The sequence below is a fragment of the Eleginops maclovinus genome, chromosome 11 (genome assembly GCF_036324505.1).
Source record: "Eleginops maclovinus isolate JMC-PN-2008 ecotype Puerto Natales chromosome 11, JC_Emac_rtc_rv5, whole genome shotgun sequence".
Taxonomy (NCBI): Eukaryota; Metazoa; Chordata; class Actinopteri; order Perciformes; family Eleginopidae; genus Eleginops; species Eleginops maclovinus.
In genome coordinates, this window is record NC_086359.1 from 20,207,955 (window position 1) to 20,226,450 (window position 18,496).

Sequence of the window (18,496 nt, forward strand, 5' to 3'; positions counted from 1 at the left end):
AACAATGAGCTTTATAAAGTGTTATTTATATATTAAGAAATCCACAGAAAACATGCTATATAGTGATATCCTGTTGGAGTTTTTGGGCCTACACTTGCACCACCTATTTTGGCATTGCCATGGCAGTTGTGAAACGTAGATTAAAAAGTTCCTTAATGAACTAATTGTGCATTTCTGAATATTGAAAATAACTACAAGTACCTGAAACCCTGTAATTACCAGGAACCATGTGAGAAAGAGGATTCATTCTGAAAAACACGGGGAACACCAGGCTGGAAATGTTTCCAGCAGACAGAGCCATTAATAAAACAAACACACTGAACAGCAGAGGGCCAAGATGATTAATACATCTCTTACAACAATGTTGCACTTTTCAAATTTCTAGACACTATTACATTTTTCCACAACACCCCCTTTCCGAGTCACGTTCAATAAATGCACATCTGGCAGACACTCTAGTAATGAAAGTGACCTTTGTTGACATTCAGTCGGTCAACAAAATGAGTCTCCCTTTCCTCAAGGCAAAAAGCATTTCCCATTGTGAGAGGGGACGCAGGTAATCATGGGATTAATCTCGCCAGCAGTTTGGGAGCTGGCCCAAATGACGCAGGAATGTCACAGACACCTAAGAGACCTTGGAGAAAGCCAAAGATGTCGCTGTCTGGATGCAGGCTAGCAAATGAGGACAAAGAGCCAGACACCCCATGAGCCAGACACCCCAACAGAGGTTTAACAGAAACTATCTCCTACTTAATTGGTACTTGTGGACCATTTGTATTCAATGTGAATTAGGTGTCATAATTAAGTGCTATAGGCGTATTAGAGGGAAGTGACAAGAAAATGGGAAACAATAAATGGTACCTTGAGAGGCCTCTAAAAGCATCTCTAATACTACCAAAACCATGTCGTTAAACGTGAGTCACATTTTAATATTCAACAGTGCTTTAGAAAAGCTTCAAAGCCTTCCTCACATTTCTTTTTTTGGCACAGCAAATCAGTAAGCAATAGTGGGAAAACACTGCCACAGATCAACAGGCTACATTATGTGCATCAGACATACAGTGCATGTACTGTGGAAGAGACGCCCCGCGGTCCTGGCTCCACAGCTGTGAGCGAACCCGACAGCGGACACAGTGTTAGACTCGTGTTCCATGGAGAAAGACTCAGCCAGACGGCAGACAGACAGCGGTGTTTGGGCTGCGAGAGTGAGAGACCAATACTCTAGAGAATCCCCACGCGCTGCTCTATCAATTATTCACAAGTCATAACATGGCTGGCCAGTAACACACACACACACACACACACACACACACACACACACACACACGCACACACACACTATTGTTAGCTTAGCATAAAGACTACAATACATACCACTGACCCCATTGGAGTAAGATAATAATGTGTATTGTGTGTAATATTGACGGTATTAGAGATTAAATGAACACAATATTGATTTTAGTGTTTTTTCAGTGTATGATTAGCTTTCCTGCCTGAAGAAAAGGGAGGGGGGGTTATAATAGTAATAATAATATATGTATTTCTAAGGAGTCAATTGTCCAAATCAACCAATAAAAAAGGTCCAACAAAGTGGTTGGAAGGGAGCAAAGACTTAGTTGTAGCAAAACGCTATAAAAACATCCTTACACTGCTCCACTTCAAGTTCTCCCAGAGGTACAAACTGGGTCGTTGGTGAACACAACCCTCTAAATTTAGCAGTAGCTCAGTACCAAACTGACTTTCAACACCACCTTTCTACACTGAGAGATCTGACTGGACCTGTTCTATAGCTGCTTATGGCAGGGTAAATCTAGCTCTCAAGGATTTTAGCTGAGCATCAATTTTGTCATCATATCCACAGTAGGACAGGTGACGTGCTGACAAGGTAACATAGCATTTATTTACAGGCTAAAAAGCAGAGTAGCTGATGCTAGATTGACAACACATACTCTTATGTTTAGGATATAACTGAATTAGCTGAGGTTAAGGTGAATAGAGTGGCCCCAACTACAGTACAAACAAAGAGCTGCTTCAGCACTTTGTCAGAGCTGTAACATGCCTGCACAGTCTCCAAAGTCAAAGGATCTCATCAGGTATTCTAAAGACTCACCAATAACTTTACAGTGACAGATTGTGCAGCGGCTGGAGACTGTTTGGGCAAAAGTACAAGATTCTTAGCTCCTGCAGAGAAAGTATAAAAACAACTTACAAAGATCACTTTCAAGAAGGTGCTCAGACTGTGCCTTAGTTTCACAATCACTTGGAGGAATCACAGATAAATAAAGGGTGGATTAGGAGGATAGTCTCCACTGGAGTTATTGATCATCATCAATCATTGGAGAGGCAGCCATATGGTATGTAGACAGGTGTTTAAGAGTTGGGACTACAGAGGACCGCACAGTCAACACGCTCATTAGCCTTCACAGGATCCACTCTTCTAATACAGTTTTTTGTAGAATGGTTATAGAGGACAGATGCAGCTGTAGCAACTGGAATAGTCACACCGAGTAAATTAAGCAGTTAAAATGGCTGGTTGGATATTTTTTTAAAATCAGACAATTTTGGTCATAGGCATAAAACAATTAAGCAAAAGGATGTTGACTGAATAAATGATAATAATGACAAAGGCATGCAAACATCTAAAGATTCCCTCAATGAAGATGAGATACAGGTCTGTCACACTCATGCACACAGTAGGAATCACAAAATCGAAACAGTAAAATGTGAATCCCTACTTCTCCCACAGCCAACTTCTACACATTTCATTCAATTATTTTAAAGAAAGGCCATTTTGACTTTTTATTAAACAGAGATGATAGACTGGAATAGGGAGAGGATGGACAACATGCAGCCAAAGGCCCCAGGTGGGATTCGAACCCAGGACACAAGATTGGCTTCCTGTGAATTTTAAAATTATAACCAAACGTTTAATCAATCAATAAAACCAAGACAGTCCTTTAACAGCACTATGTGGAACACAGTGTATGGATAAGCTTTCTGCTCTGCCGGCTCAGATACACTGGATTAATGTTTTTTTTAAATATGATCCGTAGGTAGCTTTTATTTCATTTTAGTTTGTTTCTTTCTCCCCATATCATTGTGAAATACCTTGAGAAAACGTTGTATTTAAAGTGTGCTATACAAAGACAAACACAATATATTATTATTATTATTATGATTAACATCATCCTACACAGAAACACAAGCCATCTTTCTATATATACACACACCACTTAAAACCCGCCCAATTGCCTATTAAAAAAGCAAAAGGTTGGTTTGCAGAACATATCATTATTTTGGTCAAAAAACGTCATCAATTGTAGGTACTGTCAAAAATGACAATCAAGGTACCCCCTGCTGCAACTAATGGTGTAATTATGGACAATAATATAAGAGTGGCAGCCCCCTCCCAGCCCCCACTGGGCTTAAATAGCCAAATAATTAATTCTAATGCATAATTTGAAGCCCTCTCCCAGCTTGTGTGACCACAGATCTTCTCCTGTGTTGTGTTGACAGGGCTTTTACTACGATTGTGGTGCTTTGGAAATGAAATGGTGGGGGAAAATAGCAGGCAATGTAGCAAACACAAAACCACCTTGGAGGATGATGAAAATCTAACTAAACTAAAGCAATATTCAATCAAACACACAAAGGAAGAAAGGAGAATTGGAAGAATTGGTGATAGAAAAGGTTTTTTTTAGTAGAGCAGGAACATAAAGGTAAAAATGTTGACGAATGTTATCTGGCAGGCCCCTTCAAACAACTATGCTTGTAGTAAACTAGTTATCCAACCGCTAAACATTATCTGACTATGTCAAAAGAAAAGACCTAAACAGATAAAGCTGTGTATGTGGATTTAAGTTAAGTCAGCTGCTCTCATGTGTTGCTCTGCACAGTACACTATCTGCAACCATTATACTGTATCTAACTCCTGTGTTTAGGCCTGCTAGACTATCAATCAATCAAGATGATACAAACAGTATACTGGACAGTTTTATTTGTGACTATTTACAGCGATGTCTAATCTTACAAGCAACATGAGCATCCTTCAGATACATAGTATTCTGATGGGTTTACAATTGATTTTCAATTGGCTATGATTAATTGGATCTTCTCTGCTAACAGGATATGGAGAGGTGTGAAATCAAGGACAAGGTTGCAATAGGTCAGCGTAATATGTGACAACAATCTGTTTCTACTGCAGCGCTGCGATCCAACACCAACAATACTCTAGCTATCTGTTCTAAAATATATAAGTGTAAAAGCATTCCTAATCCTGTAACTATAAGACAAAATATTTCAACCATATTTTAGTTTGTAATTTAAAATCCACAACCATAGTTTAGATAATGGGTAGAAAAGCTGCCATCAAAATGTTTTTTGTTAAAGACTGAGAATCCTATAATACATGCCTCTTGCTAGTGGGACGCCTCTTGGATGTTTCCAGGCCCCAAACATTTTAAGGTCAACAGTCAAAAGTTATCCTGGAAACACATCAAATGTTCCTCACTCACCTTTCGTACACCTTCAACTTCAAAACCATTGAGGTTTGCATAAAGTGAGTGGTGCCTTTTCCCTAGCAACGACGTAGTTGTGATATTAGTTGTGGTTGGGATGGCCTTGTCCACAAGCCCATTTTGCTTATCCTGCTCTTCGGGCCCCGTCAACTCCGACTGTTGTTGCCCGGGAGCTTGGTCCACCTCATTGCTCTCCATGTCTGTGTGTGCTGGTGCAGGCTCTGGCTGCTCAGGCCGAGTGCACAGGTCATACATCACTCTGTGTCAAAGTTAAACAGCGCAGACGGGATCAATATGACGAAATGAGGTGCCCGGCCAAGACCGAGCCATCTCAGACTTTGCATTTGCTGGGGGAGAATCAGCTGTGACCGATTGACTTGAAAATGATAAAGATGTCACTGTCCTTCTGTTCTGTCCTTCCTTTCTCCAGCAGTTCATAAGCTGTAGTGGTTTGTTTACAGCTGAAGTGAGTTGTCTGAAGCTAGGCAAAAGACTGTTGTTGTCATGGTTGTCAGTCACTCAACCTTAAGCGCCAAATATGTAAATCCTTGTAAAGTGAGAGTTTAACAAAAACAGCACTGGTGAAGTTCCTTGCCTAAACCATTTTAGAGCAAGAGTCTGTGTGGCACATCGAGGGAAAACCTAGAAAAGATAAATCAGGTCCCCCTTCCTCTCTGCGCTGTGACGTTTCCCAAAATGAGGACAATCAGCTCCACAGGGACCTTACATATTCTTGGCCTTGTGTGATGAAGGCAATTCAGTGAAAGTCATCGTCCTGGTAGCATTCTTGAGCTTTCTGTAGTTCATTCAGATCCAGAGTCCTGCTCACTGCACTGTCAAAGACACTTTCTTCATGCCTTTATTGCTCTGCCGTCTGACGGGGGTTCGTCATGTCTACTTCCAGAAAACGGAAAAGACACACCAGTCCACTTAACGTACGTAACGCTGGAACAGTGCATGGAGGCCCAAACGAAATTGCAAACATGAAGAGATGTTCGATGGAGAAAAAAACAAACAAACAAGAGAACGATTCAACTAAGAGGTTTTCAATCCGGTCCCCGTTCTCTCAGTGACGCTGAGATATGGCTGGCATGTTGCATCTTCAGCTGGGAGTCCGTCCTCATTGATGCTGCTGTGTCAAAAAGCATCTCATCCAGATGCAACAAGACTCGACAGGCTGGTTAATCCCATCTCGGTTACAGCGCAATAAAGGTGAAGAAAGAGGATGCAGGGAGAAATGTGTGCGTGTGTGTGTAAGACGGCGAGTGTCGCTGTGAGGAGGGGGTAGGGAGGACTGCTTCCACCGGCCTATCACAAAAAGGCAAGCTTTGAGCCAGGGCCCAATCACTACCGCGACTAGGGCTCGTTTCCATGGAGATGACGCTGGAATGATGTTGGCTGCCTCTTGAACAATCAATAGGCGGCACACACTGCAACACAGGGAGGCTGCAGGAGGCAGGCGGGGGAACAAGTGTGTCCAGTTCAGACTAATTCTGATGTTTTACTGCAGTTGTGCCCCAGACAGAAAATAAAGAGGTCTACAAGGTACTAAATGCTACCCATGTGATTGTAATTTAGCCCTGGGCAGGGAAATTAACAGAACAAATAAAGCAGTTAGTTTGATGCCAGTTCTGTCTCGATGATGGTTTACAAATAACTTCTTTTAGCCTTGATGAGGGACTATCATCCAGCTATCTAGCCACCTATATAAGGTGCAAAGCACTTTAATTAATCACCTTAAAAAACACAACCACAACTTGGCATGGGAGGGGGAATACTTTAAGTTATTTGGAATAGCATCTGGTTAAATCATCGATCAGCCATGAAATTGTTAGAGAAGCATATATATCTCACTCCATCTGACTTCTCCAATCAGTAATATTAAAGAGATGTCTGACTTCTTAACTGCTTCCATTATCAGCTCCGTAAAGATTTGTGTTTTAATCTTACATTTACTAACCTAACATGGCTTTTAACTTGCCCCAGGAAAACAGGCAATCCTATTTAAAGAGCCCTTTTGCACTGCTGAAATATAAAATGTAAATATGCACATTGTCAAATTTGTTATACAGTCATCACCTCCATCCTAACTCCTCACAGCATGTCATAATGCACTTTTTAAGCTTGTGCCTGCTTTGCTGCAGACACAAAGCTTACTGAAGTGGTAGAGGGGCTGATAAAAGTCATCAGTCTACCTACTGTTCCTTTAAAGGTCACTGTTAGAAAACCCATGGCTCGGTGCAGCAAAGTCAAAAATAGACATTTGTCAACATTTCTCTCAACTAGCATTTTTCTGTCACAACGCCTTCAACGCGGAAATCGTTTATAACCAAAGTAAATACCCATGTCAGTGTTCTTATACCCATGTACAGTAGGTTCTCTTAGTAACGGGTTGTTTTTCATTGACAGCGAGGAAAAAATTATTACCAGACAGATAACACCCAAAGAAATCATTTGCTTCTTAGTTTCCCCTAGCCCTGCATTTCACAGCTTCAGTATATTCCCTTCTTAATGACAGCGTGCTCACAGTTTTATAGTAGCCTAAAGACTGAAACCAACCCAGACGCAAACTGCCCTGAGCATTATTTTTATTCTGCTTCAGCTCCTCTGAGAATATGATTTTACTCTCTAAAGAGGGAACAGAAGTGTTGACAGAGAGTACGACCAATAGAGAGTGAGTGAAATTAAAGCTCTACACTGGAACAAGCAAGTGTAGCTATAACATGTGTACCATGAAGATGTTGATGAAAAAGAAAAAACTAAGCATAAAACAAAGATAAACTTATGCATGTCAACCAGCATACAGTATGGTGAGCATAAGGCCATTCTTCTTCTTCTTAATATTCTGATGCTGTATTGTATCACGTTATATGATTATGATAATTGATTTTCATGGATGTGTTGCACCTCTTGGTTTTGGGCAAAAAAATCCAGATTTAGGAAAAACTGCATTTCTATTAAATAGTAGTAGAAGAAAATCACAAATGTACTTTTTCCATTTGCCCACCTAAAATACCAAGTAAGTATAACCAATATACGAAAGTATGACTAATCACATTGTTCCATTTTCTTTAAAAGACATTTTTAATGGTTCATTGATACACATATTTCCTAAGTGAAATGAACTTCCACCATTTTTCATTTTAAGTGTACTTTTTAATCTTTAAACTAAATTAAATCATAGACTAGACAGCTTATAAATCTTAGAAAACATAACAGACTAGAACAACTTTTTTAAAAATTGCCAGGTTTATGATATGAATAAATGTACTACAGTTTATTACTAGTGATGCATTTACAAATACTTTAAAAAGACAATTCCAAACTCGCATGCATAATGGAGTCCATTCTTGTTAAACGGGGATTCCCATTTGAATTTAAGATAATGACTTTACCCTGGTGCAAGCTGCTGTAAAAAACAGGGAAAGGGCCATGTAAGAAATATGAGTCTTGGCAAGTGGGCACCGCTGTTTAGACGCAGTGGGAGCTTTGATTAATTATTCAATTTCCTCTCTATCAAAACTTCAATCCAAAACTGAAGAGATGGAAACACGCTGACCCACTTCTGCCACTCCAACCACAGGCATAAACAGATCCACCCACACAGGCCAATCCTCCTCTCTGCTCACACCCTGCACAATGTTTCTCCTCTGACAACCATAGCTCTGACATCAAAATATATTTCAGCACCACAACCGTCCAGTTGTATTAATACAGTTCTCCATGTTATTGCTGCTGGCTATGCACCATTTGCCACAATAACAGAAAGATGCTATCATAATGTGCCTCAGGTGTTTTGTATATGATGTGGACTCTGTGATCACAACATCGTCACAAGGATCTACTGATAAAAAGTGTTCATTGAGTTATGTTTACTGTGCTTTGTATCTGTGATGCAGCCTGTGCTGTGTGTGCTCCATCAGAATGATAGGTTTCCTGTAAGATTACTCTGGTGATTAGCTTATGTTGAGATCATCATAAACCAAGGTTTAAATCTGTATTCATATATTTATGTTTGTAAATGTTTGCCTTACTAATCTTACTTAAAATGATGATCTAATTGCAAAATGAATGGGATTCTTTACAAACTACAATTACCGCCTTGTGGTGTGACAACTTGTGACAAGTGGCAGTTTGTCTCTCCAAAATGTAATAACATTATGATTTTATCATATTTCACATTTGTGTGAAATGGTGTGTGATCTGTGTGGAACATATGAATTCCTGTGTTATTATTATTTTAAAAACATGCATTTTTGTGAGGTTTTCAGTGAACTTGACCTTTGAAATGTTGCCACTTAAATCAAAAGTGTTCATCCCTCAGTCCTAGTGGATGTTTGTGGAAAATGTAATGTAAAGAAACTCCCTTAAGGCAATCCTTAAATATCGAGAATGGGATAGACGAACAGACTGACAACCTGTAAACAGAATGACCCCGTCCTCAGCTATTTATGAAGATATAAATACATTGTCAAAAATAACTGTAATGCCACAAGTTCCTTAGAGATTCATAGGCACTATTACACTTCTATATTCCAACACTTCTACCAACATAAGTGCACACTGATGCAGTTGCTGATTGGGTACAAGAGGAAATGCTAGAAATAGTTGACTTTCTTACCAACTTAATTTTAGAAGCATGTGTAGAATGTGAATGTATCAAATAGCTCACCTCCATGTTTTTGTCCATGCATTTGGGGGGCGATGACTCGTCTGACCCAGAGGACTCAGCGCAGTAGGGGGGCTGGTGGTCCCAGCCTGCATGGGGAGCGCTGTGAGGGTGACAAATAGTCAGCGAGTCGCTCTGACAGGTGTCCACGACTGCAGCGGAGGGGCAGGGGTCAGCTGCACAGACGGCCCTCCCTGAAGGCAGCTCCCTCAGATCTCGTTTGGTTTTCTTCTTTGGTGAGTGGCAGACAGTATGGGGCAAGGCTCTAGAGGAGGTTAGTAGAGGCTTGCTCTGATAGGAGTTATTCCCACCTCCCTGAGTTCTTGAGAGACTGTTAGAAATGGAGCTGAGCTCTCCTGCTCTTTGCCTCCCCTGGAACAGTCTTCCATGGGTTTCTAGCAGGTGGCAGAGGAAGACCGCCTTTTCTATTTCATATTCCTGCCTCTGATGCAACGTATAGACTGCTTGCTCACCATTTATCTTCTCATACAGCGTCAGCAGTAACTGCTCTAGCTTTCTGTGAGTTTCTCCACCGCACAAACAAAACGTCTCTTCATCTGTGGACTCTATTTTAGTGAGACGTCCCCTGTCTTTAATGTTCAACTTGGTCTTCGCAAGCCTGTCCTTTTGGCACACTCGCTTGAGAGCCAGTTCCTTCACAGCCTTCTGCTGTTCCCTCTCGGCTTCTTCCCGCAGGTGCCTCAGCTCCACAGAGAGTTCACCACGGGCCCGCTGCGTTTGCTTCTTCTCCGTTTCCCAAACAGCACGCAGCCTCTGTAGCTCCCGTCCATAGTCCTTCTGGCCCTGGCATATTTTCTTGGATGACATCGCCAGAGGGTTATCCCCGTTCTTCCTCATGATGTCACTCTCACAACACAACATGTAAGGAACGGTGAGACGTACTCTTTACTAATGAGGGGGCCATGCATCAGAAGTGAGAGGAAGTGCAATGAGGTGATGGATGGTTATCAGACATGCAGCATGCAATTATCACACCAGGTCACTGAAAAGATGAGACAGAGGAGGGTGTGAGAGAGATGGAAAAGAAGTTTTAGATGAACGTAATAACAAGAAATGCAATTGTTCAGCAAAGTGGAAGCAGGAGAAGATTTCAGTATTTGTCATCTCTGTTAGATGGACGATTCAGAAAAAGATAGGGCATCACTCTGAAGAGTTTTAGATAGCCAGCACAATTAATTAAACAATAAAAGATTGTTGTGTTTTAGTTTCTCTCTATGCAGTGAAGAGCAAAGACATATGTGGCAGCTGACTAAGATATTTTCAGTCAAACCATAACATACATTGATAGTTTATGGAGATGTACACAATTGTCCATGCCTTAGCAGAAAATAAACACTATAAATATACACATGCAATATTTTTGTTTATTTCTATCTAAAGCGGGGAGAATTAACACATTTTCATGTCATACAGATGGGTGACAGAACGACCTACCTTTGAACAGCTGAGGAAATATAAACAAAACAGCACGAGGTGCGGCTAACAGAGCTCATGCTTAGGAGCAAATAGATAGGTTTCAAGGTTTCAAGGTTTTATTTGTCATATGCACAGCATATACAACGTATATGTTGGCAATGAAAATCTTGTGTCCCATGCTCCTCCAACAACTCAACATACATGATGCAAATAAGATAAATAAAATAGTGCAAAAAGAGAGAAGAATATTTACAACAACAACAATAAAGATTTGAGGATGTGAGCTGGGGATGCAACAAGTGAACCAGTCAATAAAAAGCACACACAGCAATGCAACATTAGTTAACGTAGCTATCATTACTGTGGACAAGTTTACCCATCACTAACTCAATTTAGTGGCACTCATATGGTACGGTTCACATTACAGTGATAGGCTTCGGTACACAGCTAATTACTTAGCTTAATTTAGCAACCTAAAACTGGTTCAAGCAGCTCGTTTTAAGTAGCAAACGCTATTGAATGACGTAAAAACAGTATGTTAGAGCATGAAGAAGCACTGACCACTAGCTAAACCTGTTAGCCAGTGTTAGCTTACCGTTACAAAAACTTACAAACTCACCTCTCAGTGGACTCAACTCTTAAGTTTTTAACAACGGAGTCATCCTTTTCCAACCGAGTTACTATTGTCGGCATTAAATGCAGCTTTGTGACAGCATTGAGACTGTTTACGTTACTTGTTAAAGGTCCATGGAGCCGTGCAGCAACGGGTTTGTTTATCTGCGAGTGTCACACACGGTCTGTGTCCAGCGTCATGGTGCTGGCCAGTGCGCACCGTGCTGCCTTCACGTACGTCTTCACGTGTCTTGTCTCATCAGTTAAAGACCCGCTGCAACATGCTAATGTACAACTTAGCACGAAGTTAAATCACCTTCGTTATGCCAAAAACACATTTAAAAGTCCATTTTGAAATTCAGGGCTGGTAGATTTGCAATGTCCTGCAACAAAACAAGAAACATATGTGTATCAAAGTTTACAGTAATTTATCTCTTATATGTTATTATATCCCCTATACCAATTGATTTGCCTCTTCTTCCAAAATACATAGTAAACTAGTTCTGCCTTCAGTGTCTACTAACTAATGTTTCAGGATGTGTTGCGTTTCGACAATTCTAGCCCATATTACCTGAAGGCCACATAACCCACCAAATTTGTGTGAGATGGATGACCACTAGTGGCTGTTGTCTGCTATTGCAAATGTGTGTTACTATCCCTAGTTTATGATACCCTGATAGAAAGATAGACAGAATCGGAGGATGAAACCCTCTTTATTAGTCACATACATGCACACAGCAGAGCACACACAGTGAAATTAGTCCTCTGCATTTAACCCATCCTAGTGCTAGGAGCAGTACAGTAAAGATCATTGTTTTGGATAGTATTTATTAATCATAAATGTAGTTCAATGTATCTGTTTTTCTATTGTCCAAAACTGAGTTGGAATAAAATACGTTGAAATGGTGAAACCTAATGTTATTGATACAATTATATATATTTTAACTACAGTCCTATATGTTTGTTTTTCCTTTGTGAACTAGCGTTGTTTTGTATACAGTACGTCCCTCAAAAATGAGGAATTTAATGAAATGCATTATATGACAATCTCATGAATATTCTATGACAATAGCTTATCATAATAACTACTTATTAAATTAATTCCTAACTGTGTGTGTGTGTGTGTGTGTGTGTGTGTGTGTGTGTGTGTGTGTGTGTGTGTGTGTGTGTGTGTGTGTGTGTGTGTGTGTGTGTGTGTGTGTGTGTTGCACTGACTGTGTCCATAGACTGTAGGCTATACACAATATACTGTGTCACAGTATCAGATAACTGGCAAAGGATAAGATTAGCAGACACAGAACATGCTGAGCTAAAAATAAGTTTACTAAATCAAAGCATGCAGAACAACTGGCAGGCACAAAGGATATTAAAAGAAAAGGGAATAACAAAACCATAAACAGGTGTGCAAATGGCTTATGAGGAAGCAAGGAAGGAAAGAAGGAAGACTCAATAGTGGTGACTAGTGGACGGATAAGATACAGCAGCATGCATTTAAGGAGTAAATGTGTGGGTGGTAGTAAAGGGAGATAGATATCACGTGACACCTTTTTGTTTGTCTCCTCATTTTAGGTTACCTGATCAAATGGATGAAGATTAGGTTCCACCCTTCCTTTCCTTTAATCAGGAATTGGATCCTTTATGTTTTTATGAGTCATTCTGGTCTCAGCAATATTTATTACTACAAATCATAAGTCATTTTTGTTCATTTGCACACAAACAAGACTGCCTTAAACCAGAAAATGAGAAACTGTGTCAGTTTTGGAGAGTAACACGTACAGTAAGAGAGTTTCAAAATGATTTTCATGCAAGCTATGAATCCCTCTACAGTTAAGTATTCATAGCTTGTTCTTTGCCGTTCCATATCTGTATACCAAAATATGTAGCGAGCATAGGCCATCTTTCCTGTTGCAAAAAGGAATATGAAGATGATCAACCAGTTAATTTAGAAACCAAATCTGCAGGTGTAGCTAAATGATGATGACAGAGAAAGGAGTCAAACATATATAGTTATATATGAATATCCGGCAAATAGTTGTATCATAAAATGAAATATTGTTCAGATTACTATGTATTGTACAGTTATTACTCTTTTACCAATCCTATGTCTCACTTTTGTCTGTATGTTAGGATACAATCAACAGGAATGCACTGTTTAATATGATCCCTTGTTCCTTGATAAAAAATACTTCCTGAGATTTCATTATTTGGCAAAGCCAGTGATATTGAAATGTATAAATCCTCAAAGGTATGTACATACCGTTTCAATATCATGTTGCCAAAAGCCATCAAAGAGGCAAAGCACACCATGTCTGACCACTGAGTGGCTTTTGTAAACGAATATTACTGGTTATTTTGTATTTAGTCTTGTATTATGTTACATCTGGTCTAAATGTTTGTGGTTTGCTGCTGGAATAATTCACTTGCATTAGGTGAGTGAATATTTAATGTGTGTTCACTGAGTGGGTGAAAGACACAGAGATAGGCAGAAAGAGAGATCCAGCATACCACTCTGTGTTATCAGGGTGTCCTTGGGCCGCTCCCTCTCTTATTTCCGTCTCTGTCTGTTCATGTGTGGAAACCCTGTAGGGAATAGGCAGAAACAGAGAAAGGGAGAACAAATGCACAGCAAAATGACCAATGCCTGCCGATGCATCGCCTCAATCATTTATTCAAAGTTATCAGTGTATTTCACATACATATCAAATCTGCTCTTGATTTAACTGTACACCTGATTGATTGTTTTTTGTAAATGCAGTACTTACTTATACCTTTTTTACAGTTAACATATTTCCTGTCCAACTTCGGTTGTGAGCGTGGGCATGCGTGTGTCTGTCTTTCCACAGATCTTCTAGCAGACTACTGGATAGGCCTAATATTTTGATGCAAATAGATATTTTATTTATTTATTAACAACGTATGGTTGATAAATGATTCACCAAAAAATAATTTGGTCATTGAGCGCTGAATCGTCACTACTCTGAACTGGCTGGTAGGGGCCACAAGTGATCAACACCTGCTTCAAAGTATTTCCTGCATATCAGGCACGATACGAAATGAATTATCTTCACTGCCTGGTCTAATTTGATCTGATCCAGGGCAGGTCTTTTGTGGCCATTTATCTTTTTTGACAATCTAATGTGTAATAACAGCTTTTCGAATGAAACCTCTGCAAATTGGTTTCATTCACAACAGGCCAAATGACCTGAGGCAAGTAAAGTGCTGTATTACGGTCCTTTATTTCCAAGACATTTGAGTCAACCGTTATATTGAGACTTAGTGATATTCCTGCCGTGCATTGGCGCTATCCTTCAAAATGATGTACAATAGTGAACATTGGGCTTTAAACAGATATCTTGGTACAGCATAGATCTACCCTTCATGTTAGGCAATAAAGCAGCCACTTTCTGCTACTAACATCTTTAAAAGAAACATGTCAGATGAAGTTTAGCCCATTTATTGAGCCGGAGTGTTGTTATAAAATAAAACTCTATGCCACCATTTTCTTCTCGAAATGACTTCCAAATACCTTGCAGTTCTTTAACTCATCCCATTTAACATGGCAAAACACAGAAATGATTGCTTATTATAGTAAATTGGCTAGCTTTGATTGCAAAATTACTTTTAAATCTAATGTTACAAAGCAACCAATGGCAGATCAATGCAGCATAGCTAAACTTCGGCTAGCTGGCTAGTGCTAGCCGAGTAGATACTAATTGGCAAGCTTGTCAAATTAGCCTACTTCACCAGCTAATGTAATCCATGATACTAACTTGAAACAAACAATTCATTTAGCCAACTATAAATTGAATGGAAATTAAGGTGTACAACTGCGATAAAAAGTAGCTGTCAACTTACTAACTGCCCAGGTACAGCTATTATTAGCATGGATTTGGCACTGGTTGTTTGAACGTTTGCTAATATAATATTTATATATTTACCTATTAAAGTAAATTGCAAACTGCAAGCATGGAGCCAATATTCCTAAAAAAAGAAAACATAGGAATATTACATTCTAACGTTATTTAAGAGAATGTATGATTGTAATTTAACGTCAGGTCACTGGTATGGCCCATGTTTAGGAAGTTTGTCTAGTTAGGCCTATTGCAAGCATTAGCTGGAGCAACAGGGTGTTAATGGCAAGGATTTTATGAATGTTCCACATAGTACCTTTAAATGTTAGTGTTGGCCTGTGCATGGATAATGTTTGTCACAATCTTAACCACCTGCGGTACAGACATAATACCGGTCTTCATGACCCACTTAAAATGATTGCCCAAGACAAAGGTTACACGATGGCATGCAGCACTAATTCTGTCAAGTTCAAATTCAAGATTCTCATGATCACAAGAAAACAAAAGCGTTTTGAAAACCCATGACATACAACTCCAGGTTCATGTGCATGTTCTTGTCAGCACCATTGGAGCCCTGTAAAAAAGACCTCAAGAACATGCACAATAGCTGACCTCTCCAAATCATCAACACACTAACACATCTATTCCTAGATAATGACTGCAGAATTTCACCCCATCTATTTATGATTTAGTACAGCTGAGAATCCAGCAAGCTTAGAACGCATGTGCGTTTTTATCTACTAGAAGACACATAAAAAGAATTTAATGAAAATTGTACCAAAGAATAATAAAACACAATCGTGAATCGTTATATGTATATAATGTTATATTTGTCCATTGTGGTTGTGTATACTTTAAATTGACTTTGCTGGTTATTATATAGATCTACACACAATCTGTCAATCAATCTTTGATGTGGTGACTTGTAAGTGGTAGAGATAATTTGTAGTCACAAACTAACATTATAAAAACTAACCAGTTCCCGTCAGGTATACAAAGCAATTCAGTGTTTTATTGGTAATTGCTTTGTTAGCTTTCCACCTTAAAATTAAGCTTGTTGGCTGTTAACTAGCTTCACTAGCAGCATCATTAGTTGTTTAGTTAGGAGAAAGGCGCAATCACGAGATTTCAGGCAAGACAGAACAATAAGTTATTGGTAACTTGGCTATTTGGTGTTGTATTTTCACAATCCTATCAAGGAGGTTTAAGAAAGCTAGCATTGTGAAACAGAATCCCAGTATTTTGGCTCAACCAATGTTTCGGGTGACACCCCAGGAAGGAGCCATGAATTGGTCCTTGAAAAGCCTTTCAATGGCCATGGACAGCCTGCACGTTTCTCCACGGCTCAGGAAGGATCAGTGCTAAGAAGCAATTGTCTGCAGCACAATCCAGAGAGGCCTTAGGCTTTTTTTTGACATGCAATTGCAAGGACTACAGAGTATAATGTACGTGTGAAATATACATTGAATCACATTAAGCTTCTCAAAGGAAACACAAATAAACAAGGTTGCAGGAATTCACTGAAGTTTTGAGTTTGTGGAGTTATATTTCTTTCAGGGTCTATCTAAGGCAAGACACTTAATCAATAACATAGTTTTTTCTTGCACTGGCAAGATTTTTGAGATTTTGCTTCAATAACCCTCCTAAAGAAAAGATCCAAAATACACATTTAGGTGTTTTTTTAACTACACTTGGACAGTTTGTGCTTGTATATTTCTCCTAGGTTCTCTAAAACTTTGCATTACATAATGTATTATTGACATACCCAGCTATTACAATCAGAACTTCCAAAACAAACATTTCTTTTAATCTTGTGATGTTTCATTAGTATTTATTTTTGTAAAGCTTGATCAATCTTTTTTCTTCTCATATGCCAGGAGCAGAACGTTTTACTTCAGTAGCACTTACAAACACTTTCCAGTAAAATTCATATCAGTATTCTGAAGGTTTTAACATCGGGGTTTTTAAGCTGAGGTGTTGAGAGTATTTTCTGATTCATTTATTGAGACAAAAATATCCAAACTTCTATCAATAAAAAAGCCCTGACTTTAATATGTCGCTCAAATGAATCAAACATTTTGAACCCGGCATCTTGAGATTTCTGAATATGAAATATGCTAAAGAGTATGCAAATAACCACAAAATGCATAAGTTGATACCTTATTTGCACATTTGATTACATAGAACATTTTATAGTCGTTGTAATGTAATCAACTGGTAAAGTGTCTCGGTGATATGTATTTGGTGTCTACCTTACAGTATTAAATTCAGCTGATGAAAGGTTTTTGAAAGTACAGTAGGAACTTTTAAAAGTTTGAATGTAATCCGAGCATAATGTTATGTAACAAGCATTGTTTTATTAAGTACTCAGCCAAGATGTTTATGTCTTTTCATTCCAAGGGGGTTCATCTAACATTATTTGTCGTTTGTCATCACTTTTCTGTGGTAGTAAAAGAGGAACTTCAAACCTTCAAAACCCCTCTTTTTCTTTAGAATACTTCTGGATGGGAGAGTCCTATGCACACATGTACACACATGCACACACATGCACACACACACAGGCTGAGCCACAGGCTTCTCTCCCTCTGCTAGTGTGTACAGAGATGAGCAGGACCGCACCTTCCGTGAGCGCTGGCTGAAACTAGAGATGCAGGGGTACAGGTGAAGGGTTAGATTTCATTGTCTTTGTCCTTTTTTTTTAGCCCCTCCTGCTTCTTTTAAACATAGACAGGTACAGGGCGTTAAAAATATTAACATACAATGCTGTGGTATTTTTTGCTTTTTACGTAATCTCTGTCACTCTCACGGCCAAGTACTTATAGTCATGCAGGGCTAAGGAGATGAAAGACCTTAACAAATTAGCGCTGGATATTCTGAGTGTCCTGTCTTCATTTCCACACAAACTTTCTATGTTTTTTGTGTGACCTGTGGAATCAAACTGCTTGCTATTTGAGCTCTGAGGACACATTTTCATCACATTTTTTGGGGAGGAAACCATTACTTTAAATATTTTTTCCATTGTGGGTGAGAAGAATACTTTCACAACAGGTATGTATTTCTTTTAAATGAAATACTAAGCTGTCTTTGCTTGATGTGATTTTTCATGAACATTTGGAACATGGCTCTGTGACATATAGTATATGATTAAATCTAGCTTTTCTCTAACAGTTAAACAGTTTTTGCAATATTTGTACATTTATTATAATGTTAAAAGACACACATAATTAAATTATTCATACTGTACAGTCTTTTTGCAAGGCAGGTATTTTAATTGAAATCTCATAATGTTGTACATGTTCAGATTTGATGAGTTATTACCCTTTAAGTCTATCGATTTTAAAAATGAGGTCTCTTGTCATATTTACTCACATTTTACCAATTTAAAATAAGTCTAGATTTAAGGATATTGC

General features: G+C 39.0%; 1 protein-coding gene and 1 long non-coding RNA gene across 7 annotated transcripts in view; both read right to left on the reverse strand.

The window, feature by feature from the left end:
• LOC134872225 (RIMS-binding protein 2-like) overlaps window positions 1-11,379 on the reverse strand; it is a 65,653-nt gene extending 54,274 nt beyond the window's left edge. For all 6 annotated transcript variants that reach the window (XM_063895426.1, XM_063895430.1, XM_063895429.1 and 3 more), the window contains exons 1-2: window positions 11,243-11,379; window positions 9,190-10,189 (exon numbers count right to left, since the gene is read on the reverse strand). In XM_063895426.1, the coding sequence (XP_063751496.1) occupies window positions 9,190-10,068 (879 nt within the window). In that variant the 5' untranslated portion in view covers window positions 10,069-10,189; window positions 11,243-11,379. The remainder of the gene's footprint in view (window positions 1-9,189; window positions 10,190-11,242) is intronic.
• A 2,360-nt stretch (window positions 11,380-13,739) lies between these two features.
• Window positions 13,740-18,496, reverse strand: part of LOC134872309 (uncharacterized) — a 31,283-nt gene continuing 26,526 nt past the window's right edge. Inside the window, exon 3 of the long non-coding RNA XR_010166790.1 lies at window positions 13,740-13,815. This is a non-coding gene — a long non-coding RNA (uncharacterized LOC134872309). The remainder of the gene's footprint in view (window positions 13,816-18,496) is intronic.